Consider the following 12,379-nt stretch of genomic DNA (forward strand, 5'->3'; position numbering starts at 1 on the left):
AGAAATGTTCTTAAGACAGTTGTCAGGTGAATAATACAACTGAGAACCAGGCTGAAACAGAAGGTCAAGGGGGTAGTTAAAAATGGCAAATAAAAGAAACAAGGCAAGAGTATGAGAAGAGACTGGCAGCGAACTTGAATCCAAAAGCCTTCTGTAGGCATATAATTCAGTAAAGGGTGGACTGGGGCTGATTAGGACCAAAAAGGGATTTGTGCATAGCGACAAGAAGCATGGCCAAGGTTATTAAATTAATACTTTGTACCTATCTTTGCCAAGGAAGAAGATGCACCTGATGCCGTGGTGAAACGGGAGGTAACTCCGAAGGGTTTAAAATTGCTCAGGGAGACTTATTGGATACAGGCGGTCTGTATTTAAATTTGTTACTGAGGGAGGTAAGAGTGGAAATTGCAGAGGCACTGACCACACTTTTCCAATCTTCCAATTGAAGGCAATAAAAACGGTGGAGGAAATATTCACCAGATTAGTCCAGTGATGGGAAATTTCAATGAAGTTCACAGATTGGATAAGTTGGGACTGTTTTCCTTCTAGAAGAGAAGATTGAGAGGGGATTTGATAGAGTAATTCAAAATCATGATGGGCTGGACAGCGTAGATCAGGGTTTTTCAATCTGTAGGTTGAGACCCATGGGTGAGTATCGGGAGGGTCGTGGAGCAATTGGTCGTGACATTCCCGTTCATGGCAGATGCATCTACTGTCCGCGACCGGTTCTTTAAATGGAGAATGCCACCCGCCATCGGCTCGTAAATGATGAATGCTGTCCGTGCCCACTCTTAAATGGAGAATTCCGCCTGTGCCCACTCACAAATGGAGAATGCAGCCTGTGCCCGGCTCGTAAATGGAGAATGCTGCCCGTGACCACTCTTAAATGGAGAATGCCACCTGTGACTGGCTCTTTAATGGAGAATGCCACCCGCGACCGGCTCTTTAATGGAGAATGCCACACGTGACCGGCTCTTTAATGGAGAATGCCACCCGTGACTGGCGCTTTAATGGAAAATGCCACCCGCGACCGGCTCTATAATGGAGAATGCCACCCGTGACTGGCTCTTTAATGGAGAATGCCACCCGCGACCGGCTCTATAATGGAGAATGCCACCCGTGACCGGCTCTTTAATGGAGAATGCCACCCGTGACCGGCTCTTTAATGGAGAATGCCACACGCGACCGGCTCTATAATGGAGAATGCCACCTGTGACCGACTCTTTAATGGAGAATGCCACCCGCGACCGGCTCTATAATGGAGAATGCCACCCGCGACCGGCTCTATAATGGAGAATGCCACCCGCGACCGGCTCTATAATGGAGAATGCCACCGGCGACCGGCTCTTTAGTGGAGAATGCCACCCGCGACCGGCTCTATAATGGAGAATGCCACCCGCGACCGGCTCTTTAGTGGAGAATGCCACACCCCTACTACTCTCCGAGTAAAGAAACTGCCTCTGACATCTGTCCTATATCTACCACCCCTCAATTTAAAGCTATGTCCCCTCGTGTATGTCATCACCATCCGAGGAAAAAGACTCTCACTGTCCACCCTATCTAACCCTCTGACTATCTTATATGTCTCTATTAAGTCACCTCTCAGCCTTCTCCTCTCTAACGAAAACAACCTCAATTCCCTGAGCCTTTCCTCGTAAGACCTTCCCTCCATACCAGGCAACATCCTAGTAAATCTCCTCTGAACCCTTTCCAAAGCTTCCACATCCTTCCTATAATGTGGTGACCAGAACTGCACGCAGTACTCCAGGTGCGGCCGCACCAGAGTTATGTACAGCTGCAGCATGACCTTGTGGCTCCGAAACTCAATCCCCCTACTGATAAAGGCTAGCACACCATATGCCTTCTTAACAGCCCTATTAACCTGGGTGGCAACTTTCAGGGATTTATGTACCTGGATGCCGAGATCTCTCTGTTCATCTACACTACCGAGAATCTTGCCATTAGCCCAGTACTCTGCATTCCTGTTACTCCTTCCAAAGTGAACCACCTCACACTTTTCCGCATTAAACTCCATCTGCCACCTCTCAGCCCAGCTCTGCAGCTTATCTATGTCCCTCTGTAACCTATAATATCCTTCAGCACTATCCACAGCAACTCCACCGACCTTCGTGTCATCTGCAAATTTACTAACCCATCCTTCTACACCCTCTTCCAGGTCATTTATAAAAATGACAAACTGCAGTGGCCCCAAAACAGATCCTTGCGGTACACCACTAGTAACTGAACTCCAGGATGAACATTTGCCATCAACCACCACCCTCTGACTTCTTTCAGTTAGCCAATTACTGATCCAAACAGCTAAATCACCTTCAATCCCATACTTCCGTATTTTCTGCAATAGCCTACCGTGGGGAACCTTATCAAACGCCTTACTGAAATCCATATACACCACATCAACTGCTTTACCCTCATCCGCCTGTTTGGTCACCTTCTCAAAAAACTCAATAAGGTTTGTGAGGCATGACCTACCCTTCACAAAACCGTGTTGAGTATCGCTAATCAACTTGTTCTTTTCAAGATGATTATAAACCCTATCTCTTATAACCTTTTCCAACATTTTACCCACATCCGAAGTAAGGCTCGCAGGTCTATAATTACCAGGGTTGTCTCTACTCCCCTTCTTGAACAAGGGGACAACATTGCTATTCTCCAGTCTCCCGGCACTATTCCTGTCGACAAAGACGACAAAAAGATCAAGTATGAAGGCTCTGCAATCTCCTCCCTGGCTTCCCAGAGAATCCTAGGATAAATCCCATCTGGCCATCTTGTTTGGGCCAGGGAGGTTGGACACCATTTTTGGGCACAGTAAGAAGTCTTACAACACCAGGTTAAAGTCCAACAGGTTTATTTCAAACACGAGCTTTCGGAGCGCAGCTCCTTCCTCAGGTGAATTTAGAAGGAGCTGCGTTCCGAAAGCTCGTGTTTGAAACAAACCTGTTGGACTTTAACCTGGTGTTGTAAGACTTCTTACTGTGCTCACCCCAGTCCAACGCCGGCATCTCCACATCATGGCTACCATTTTTGGGGTGTGAGGAAGGAAAGGATTGGCGAGAATAGGAGACTTTTTTGGGGGGGGGGGGGGGGGGGGCAAACTCAGTTAGTTATCTCTAGGTTCGGAATTTAGTACAGAAGAGTTTCCCAGTGGTGCAGCCGCCACCTCTAATGGAAAGGATCCTTTTATTTGCAGGGTCGGAGGAGGAGTACATGGTGGAAATCTATGGGTGCGTCCTTTCAGAAGAAGTAAGCTCAGTGCATGGAGTGAAAGCAAAGTTGAAGGGGGAGTTGCGGTGCCTTGTAGTTGATGTGTGGAGTGAGGTGCTTCACAAGGTGAACTCGATATCCTTGTGTCTGAGACTGGGCTTCATCCAGCTTAAGCTAGTGTTTAGGGCACACCTAACCAAGGAGAGGATGAACAGCTTTTTCCTGGAGGTGGGCAGTGGGTGTGAGTGGTATTCCGGTGGCCTGGCCAACCACATGCACACATGTTCTCGTTCTGTCCCAAACGCGTGAGCTTTTGCGTCTCCATCTTTAGCACCACGTCGGCGATTTTCAAAATCATGCTGGAGCCCTGCCCTTTGGGTGTCGTATTTGGATATCCAGGGTTGCAGATGGGACTGGAGGCAGATGTCCTTGCCTTCATCTTGTTGATTTTCTGGAGGTGAGTACTGCTGGGGCGGAGGTCTGCACCCCACCAAGTGCCTTGGCATGGTTAGGGGACCTAATAGTTTTTGTACCGAGAGAAGGTTAGGTACACAGTGAGGGGATTGAGGGTGGCGGCCTTTTATTACTTCATGGAACTAATCTCCATCAGTTGCTGTGGAGGTGTGGTTTGGTGTATGCGGGATTCTGTTCTTATTCGTTTTTTTACTTGTTGGACGTTTCGTGGTTTATATTTTTAAAAAATTATGTTTTGTAGAATTTTGTAAAATTGAAACTCTTGAATAAAAACATTTTTTTAAAAAGGGGAATGATACGCTGCCTGTGCTGTGTTAATAGTTCAGTTTGCATGTGAGAACCAAGTTGATGCTATCGCTTTCAAAGGTTGCTTTGTAATATTTTCAATTTCCTTGATAAAAGCTAAAATGAAAGATGTGGTCTTTCAATTTCTTTTGGCAGCTAATTTATTTTGTTCTTTGGAGGTTGATTTTAGTTGGATGCTGTACATTTTGTATACTGTGACCTCTCCTCCTGTTTGCTGGATTGCTGCTCGTGCCATAACTCGAGGATAATAGTGAAAGTGCTTGGATTACATTTTTTGTTCAAAAATGAGATGTCTTGATTGTGACGGGTCTGACACACATTGGCATGTGGTTACAAAAATATAACTGCAGCATTTTGATCAGCTCAAAATCCTTTGGAAGGGGGAGAAAAAATGTGTTGCAGACAAAGGATTGAATTTCCAAACCCAAGATTATAAAGAGTGCAATGTCCTGATGCAAGGATGGTCTTTCTCATTCTATAATTCTATGCTCAATTTATTTGAATCTTGTAATAGTGCAGCTTCAATGACAAAATAGACTGCTTTAAATAATTGTTTTAACATGGAAGCAAATGGTAAGGTCTTGTCAAATCCCCCGAAATCCCGTTCCTTGTAATGCAACGTTAATACAAGCGGAGGTTCTGAACCATTGGTATGTTCTGTAACTATTGTAACTTGAATTTCTAAGATGTACACAAATTCAGGAAGGCACCTAACTGCTTTACAGGGCAAAGGACATAAATTGCCGAGTATGAGGGAGAAGGAGAATAGGAAGAATGGGGGTGGAAAATAAACATATGTTTCTTTTTATTAGGATTGTCAATTTTCACAAAGAATTTGCAACAAACAAACACCAAAAACAAAAAGATAGCTATAGGTGTCAATGTACCACAGGTACAGCACAACAGTAGATATTCCATTGTAAGACCAGATAATCCAGGGACAGCCCAACATGTTCCTTCCACGAATAAGTGACCTGTCTGCACCCAACCAGGATACTGGTAACATTGTAAACTTACATCTTGCTCCTAGCTACAAAACAAAATGACAGAAGTAGAAAACAGGATCCTGAGAACCCCACTGCTAAAGGGAATCGATTAACTCTTACAGCGCAGTTTAAGCTCTTCTCCAGAACCAGAACAGGGAACCATCCAACACCATCGAGATGACAAAATGACAATAACAAAGGCGACACGAGGACCGGGTGCAACCAGACCTTGATACACAGCCTAGGGTCCCCCATAGAAGTTGTTTATAAAAAGAGCAAGCACAGGAGACAAGAGCAAGCATCTATACTCTTAGGAAGGACCACTGCACTAAACACGCCACTTATCACCAGATCAAAGGATAGTCGGAGTGGTCTCAGTCATCAAAGTTCTGACAGATAGAACAGACAAATTGGGAGACTCGCGTTAGGAGAAACTACCGACTCTCTCTCTACACCCCCACCACCAGTCCTCAGCAGGATAATACACGGTCTACCTGGGCCTGAAGAAGAATAAAACTTAGTTAAGACGCTATGGGGGCCACCCCCCACCCAAGATATATTAGGATAAAGAAACTGAGCACAAATCCCATACTCTGCCTAACACGATAACACCTTTTGTAAAATCAGGATACCCAACGGTGTGGGATATCACACACAAAATATTTACTTCCCTGCAAGCAAATGAATAAACAACATTAACCAACAACCACATGATTATCAAGGAGTAAAGTCCAGGATAACAACTGAGAAATGAGTCAAATCATCAGGATACAGATCACTCCACTGGTGCACATCTAGGATAAAGGAGGATCTTAAATGGAGAGCACTCTACGGGATCTTCAAGGATTCCAATGAACTGAGCGGGAAATTCATTATTTGCACCACGTTGACTCAACTGAGCTCAGGCGGTAAATTACCTGGGCTCCAGTAGTTGGGTATGGCCCAGCCAGCTCGGGCAACCCCAACCCCTTTTTGACCGATAACAGAAACAGGACCACACAACCAGGGTTTGGAAGGCCAAACCAACCCCAGGTCTCCGAGACGACAGTAGCACAGTGGTTCGCACAGTTGCTTCACCGCTCTAGGGTCCCAGGTTCGATTCCCAGCTTGGGTCACTGTCCGTGCAGAGTCTGCACGTTCTTCCTGTGTCTGTGTAGGTTTTCTCTGGTTTCCTCCCACAGTCCAAAGATGTGCAGGTTAGGTGGGTTGGCCATGCTAAATTGCCCTTGGTGTCCAAAAAGGGTAGGTTGGGTTACGGATGTGGGCTTAAGTGGAGTGCTATTTCCAAGAGACTCGATGCAGACTCGATGGGCCGAATGCCTTCCTGTGAATTCTATGATCTTTATTAGTGTCGCAAGTAGACTTACATTGACACTGCAATGAAGTTACTGTGAAAATCCCCTCGTCACCACACTCCGGCACCTGTTCGGGTACACTGAGGGCGAATTCAGAATGTCCAATTGACCTAACAAACACTACTTTCGGGACTTGTGGGAGGAAACTGGAGCACCCGGAGGAAACCCACGCAGATACAAGGAGAACGTGCAGAGTCCGCACAGACAGTGACCCAAGCTGGGAATCGAACCCGAGACTCTGGTGCTGTGAAGCAACAGTGCTAACCGCTGTGCTACCATGCTGCCCTCAATGTGCTTCATCGAATCCAAACGGCTCATCGTCCAGATTGAGACTCCCAAGACACAGCAGCCAGTTCTCAAACTCGGCTGGGAACAACACCACCTCACCAGAGACACCGGGCATGACCGTGCTCCTCACTGGATCCCCTTCGTCCTCAACTGATTTCCACAGAATGGATGACAGGCCATGCAGCAAGAACTCAACCATGCAGAGGTGGACTACCATCAGAGACGTTGCTTTCTCTCTGCAACAGAGTTTCTTCGTGCACTGCCATTGTCTCCATAAAGACACCTTGCAACTCTTGAAATTGGACTTTATCATCCTGCATCGGCCGGATGACCTTCATTGGAAGCAGCCATCATCCATCGGTATACACCGTATCGTCAGGGCGGGAGCAGCATGCCACCTCAACTCCCTCCAGATGCCACAAATCAGGATTAAAGCATCGTGTCGCAACACAAAAGTGCTGAAACATGGAGCAACAAATCACAGTGCATAGTTAAAAACCACATTAACCGAAAAAAGAAGACATAGATAGATAGATAGAGAAATACAGCACAGAACAGGCCCTTCGGCCCACGATGTTGCGCCGAACTTTTGTCCTAGGTTAATCATAGAATTTTGGACAAATTTTCATGGCCAATCCACCCAACCTGCACATCTTTGGACTGTGGGAGGAAACCGGAGTACCCGGAGGAAACCCACGCAGTCACGGGGAGGATGTGCAGACTCCACACAGACAGTGACCCAAGTCGAAATCGAACTTGGGACCCTGGAGCTGTGAAGCAATTGTGCTATCCACAATGCTACCGTGCTGCCCTTAAGAAGTTAACCTACACTCCATTATTCTCCCCTAATCCATGTACCTATCCAATAGCCGCTTGAAGGTCCCTAACTTTTCCGACTCAACTACTTCCACAGGCAGTGCATTCCATGCCCCCACTACTCTCTGGGTAAAGAACCTACCTCTGACATCCCCTCTATATCTTCCACCATTTATCTTAAATTTATGTCCCCGTGTAATGGTGTGTTCCACCTGGGGAAAAAGTCTCTGACTGTCTACTCTATCTATTCCCCTGATCATCTTATAAACCTCTATCAAGTCGCCCCTCATCCTTCTCCGTTCTAATGAGAAAAGGCCTAGCACCCTCAACCTTTCCATGTGACCTACTCTCCATTCCAGGCAACATCCTGGTAAATCTCCTTTGCACCTTTTCCAAAGCTTCCACATCCTTCCTAAAATGAGGTGACCAGAACTGCACACAGTACTCCAAATGTGGCCTGACCAAGGTTTTGTACAGCTGCATCATCAGCTCACGGCTCTTAAATTGAAAAATGAGATGATCACAATGATTGAAGGATGAGCAGAGCCGGAGTTTGCAAAAGCGCAGTTGCTTCTATGTTAAGGTGACATAATCCCCTCCGGAACGTATGTATGCAGGGGGCTCAATTTGTATGGTAGTGAAGGAAGTGGTAAATGGAGGTGTTCAAGAGAGAGTTTAAAAGGGTCAAGTAGGATCACTGAAGGAGTGGGGGTGGATGATGGAATGGCAACATTTCTGGACCATAGGTACTATGGCAATTAAGTGAGAGAAGAGAGTGAATGGGGGGATTGCAGAAATGGAATGAAGTCATGTAGGGGTTTGACATTTGTGAGGATCTTCAAATTCAATTGTTGACACATGGGTCAGGAAGTCTTTGTGCTGACTTGGAGTTTGGTGAGTTGGGAAGTTCAGTGAAGGGGGGAAAAGTTGTTTGGTTTCATTTTCTACCTTTCTCACCCTGTCGGATTGGTTCTTCCTCTACTACAGGGAAAGGAACTGGTTGTTCGGTGTGTACCTGCTAAGTGGGTAAGTTATTTTATATCCCTATGGTTTAAAATATTACATAAATTGGTGGTAATAAAATATATACAAAAGCAGCCAAATAAGTAAATAACTGGGTTAAATTATTTAAAACATTAAGGATGGCAGAGCAGGTGATATGTCAAGGCTGCAGCATGTGGGAGCCTGGATAACATTGTGACCCAGGGCAAGCATGTCTGCAGTAAGTGTTTGTGGCTTGAGGAACTTTAGCTCAGAGTCATTTGAGCTGGAGGCTGAGCTACAGACTCTGATATAGCAGGGAAGGGAAAAGTTATCTCGATGCTTTGTACCAAGAGGCAGTCACGCCACTGAGAATAGGGTCTTCTGTGGTCAGGGGTAGGAGGGTGTGACTGCAAATGAGACAGGTAAAGGCACCCAGATGGCAGGACTGTGAGCCTCTGCAATTGTCCAATAGATTTGAGGTTCTCTCGGCTTGTTTGGGTGAGAGCGGAGACTGCACGGTGAATGAGCAAACTGACTTATGAAACAGGAAGATTTTCATTTGGGAGGTGAGGGGGGGAGGGACCAAAAAGGAACATAGTGATAGTAAGGTATAACAAGGGTGATTGACACTGTTCTCTGAAGCAAAGAACAAAGTCAGATGGCTGTGTTGCCTGCCCAGTGCCAAGGTTTCGATCATCTGCTCAGGGCTGGATAGGAACTTGCAATGGGAGGGGGAGGATCCAGCTGTGGATTGTCTTTTGAGGATATAGGTGCGACAGGCTGGACTTGTTTCCATTGGAGCTGAGACGAGTGAGGGGTGACTTTATTACAAGATCCTAAATGGTCTTGACAAGATGTGAAAAGGATATTTCCTCTGGACTAGCGAGTCCAGAACGAGAAAGACGCTGTTTTAAAATTAGAGGTCACTCTTTTAGGACAGAAATGAAGAGAATTTTTCTTTCTGAGCGGGTTGTGTGACTTTGGAATCTCTATCTCGGAAGGCAGTGGAAGCGGGCCCGCTGAATATTTTTAAGATAGAGGTAGGTAGATACTTAGGCAAGGAAATCAAAGATTGTCAGGTGTAGATGGGAATGTCAAACTCTAAACACAAACCGATCAGCCATGATCTAATTGAAGCGGAGCAGACTTGAGGGGCCGAATGACCTACTTCTATTTCATGGGTTCGTATGATTGAAGTGCAGGTGCAAATTTTGAAGGTGCGAATATGAGTCATGGCGTCATGCATTACTATTAGTTTGTAAACACCGGTGAGGTGGGTGACATATGTTGAATCGGTTAAGCCGCAGTATAACAAAGGCATCGATTAAGCTTTCAGGCAAAGGTGTCCAATGTCTTGGAGATAAAAGAAAGTGGACTAAGTTGGATTTGGTGAGGAAACTATGCAGTACGCTAAGACTTTGTACCTTTTGAAATGGGCCTATGTCAGTGCCCTCGTGGGTAGAAGGCCGGTTTAGTTTGAGGGAGTACATGTGAAGGGATTAGTGATGGCATAATTGATTTTCCCACACAGGTATAAGGTAGTTGGTGCAGGGGAACACTGAGGAGAAAGGAAATTAGAAGCCAAGATATTTCTGATAAACCTCCATCTTGATGTCACATTTACTGATGAAATTGATGGATATGCATGTGATTCTGAAGAGTGAAGTTATGAGCATGGAGGGCACAGAAGTTGAAGTTTGTGCCAAAATGTTGAGATTAAAATCCCCAAACTAAGTCAGTTGTTTGATACAGAGACTGATGGCAGACAAGGTGGAGGTGATTACAATGAGGAGGACACTGAGGGGACAGTGGACTGTGATCTGAGGAAAAGTGGGGCAGAAAATGGGAGACTCAAAATGGGGAAGAAACCAGATAATGGAGGAAGTGACCAAAATACACTCTGGGGCCGTTTGAAGCTGCCACAGCTTCAATGAGAGGGAAAGAGGTACATTTGGTGAAGCAATTTTCAGCTAGTCTATTATGCTCTCTAGTCCAGTTTATTTCATTTTGCTGAATGTTGTTTAGCAGAAGCCTAACTAGAGGTTTTAGGAAGTGTATGTCTGAGAGCAGCTGTTCTGATGGGTGAAAGTAAAGTTAAAGGGTGTGAAAAGGCCATGGTAGTTGAATGTAGAGTTTGGTTGATCCGCAAGAGCTTCAATTTTCTTTATTGTTGAACAGATCTTTTTTCTCCTGTAATTTGATGCAGAGGAGTGTGGTTCCTGGTGAAATACCAAGAAATGACAAGACAGTCGAATGTGCATGGTTATTGGTTAAAGCTGCTAGCATGTACAGTGGTGGGCACAGCCAAGTTTGAAGCCAGAAAAACCATACACTGGTGAGCTTGGGCAGTTTAAGGCAAAGGAATTCTCATGGCGCGAGCAATAATACAGTTGAATTAGGGAAAGAGAAGGCCACTTAAAGCGTCTGGGGGAGAAGGTATGAGATGCAGTCATTCAGAAGGACAACAGATGAAGATAGAGCAGCGATAATCTGTTCATTTATCTGCATCTAACAGCTGCCAATCAAATTGTGATGTGTATGAAATCTATGCTGGAAATTTTTTGCTCCTCTTTGGTCTTTATAATTGTAATGGTAAGTAACTGTTACAGTTCTTGGACTTCAGAGATTTTACATTTTCTACGGTCGAGGGGAGAAATTTGCTGCAGCCCTCTCATTCTTCCGATTTTAATAATTGAGCAAAACTTTGAAGACCTGAACACTTTGAGGCTTCCAGTCTTCAACAGAGCAGTAACATGCCAGCGGGTCAACAGCGCTGTTTGCGAAATATTACTGTGTGCAAAACTGCTGTTATATTTAACTGTATAAACAGTGACTGGACTTCCAAAGTCAAAATTACTTTATGATTTTGAGAGATGTGATGAGATTCTATATAATTATGAATTCTTAGCAGACAGTTTGTCGTTTGCCTTCCGATTTTCCCAATTCTGTTCCAGTAATACGCAAGAGCATGTTTTCCATGTTCGATGAGGGCTGTAATGAGAAAATTAATTGTCCTGAGAAATCACTTTGAAGTGAAACTCTGTTGTATGCATGTTTGGCATTGCGTCAACCCATTGTTGAGAGCACAGCTGTAATCCCACGGTTCCTGTTGGTGTTCACAAACGTACACAAACTGCTTCTACAGATATACCACACAAAAAAGGGAAACTAATTTATTTAAATGCATAAACTATAAATTGTGTGTAAAACCATGTTCTACAGATCTTTGGCATTAATTCAGAAATGCTTGTTTATAACTGCTCATGCTTTTTGTATGTGTGCTTGACATTGTCAAAATGACAAGATTTGAATGATCGCTTTGTAATTTATTAGACACCAATTAGCATAAGCCAAATGTTTGCCAAGTGGAAAATAGGAAATGTTCATTTGTTTAAAATTGAAATTCTAACTTTGCTTTCTATCAAAATCTTGCAGTATAGTTCAGTGGTGTTTTAGTTCAGAATTGCAGTATTAAATTCTCTTCCTCCTGAAAATCATGATGCAGTTGTTACATAATTACTTCATGCACTTGCTCCTGAGAGTGCAATTTTGGCAGATGGGTTAACCCTGTTTATTTTAAATGAGTTTACGCCTCTTAGAAAGGAATTTAATCGAATAGAATCACTACAATGCAGAAGGAGGCATCGGGTCTGCACCACCCTCTGAAAGGGTACCCTATCTACCCACTCTATCCCCTTAACCCAGTAACACCACCTAACCTAACGTCTGACCCTTTGGACACTATGGGGCAATTGATCATGGCCAATCCACCTCACCTGCACATCTTTGGGCTATGGGAGGAAACCGCAGCACCCGGAGGAAACCCCACACAGACACTGGGAGACGGTGCAAACTCCACACAGACAGTCACCCGAGGCAGTAATTGAACCCGGGTCCCTGGAGCTGTGAGGCAGCAGTTCTAACTGTGCCACCGCGCCGCCCATTGCG

At 45.0% G+C, this 12,379-nt stretch overlaps 1 protein-coding gene across 11 annotated transcripts in view; it reads left to right on the forward strand.

Moving 5' to 3' along the window:
• The window catches only part of LOC119969593 (polycomb group protein ASXL1-like), a 134,926-nt gene that overhangs the window by 26,856 nt on the left and 95,691 nt on the right, over positions 1 to 12,379 (forward strand). For 3 of the 11 annotated variants that reach the window (XM_038803394.1, XM_038803396.1, XM_038803393.1), the window contains exon 4: positions 8,435 to 8,473. The exons of the other annotated variants lie outside the window; for them this stretch is intronic. In XM_038803394.1, coding sequence (XP_038659322.1) covers positions 8,435 to 8,473 — 39 coding nt within the window. The remainder of the gene's footprint in view (positions 1 to 8,434; positions 8,474 to 12,379) is intronic. 11 annotated transcript variants of the gene reach the window in all.

The sequence above is a fragment of the Scyliorhinus canicula genome, chromosome 7 (genome assembly GCF_902713615.1).
Source record: "Scyliorhinus canicula chromosome 7, sScyCan1.1, whole genome shotgun sequence".
NCBI lineage: Eukaryota > Metazoa > Chordata > Chondrichthyes > Carcharhiniformes > Scyliorhinidae > Scyliorhinus > Scyliorhinus canicula.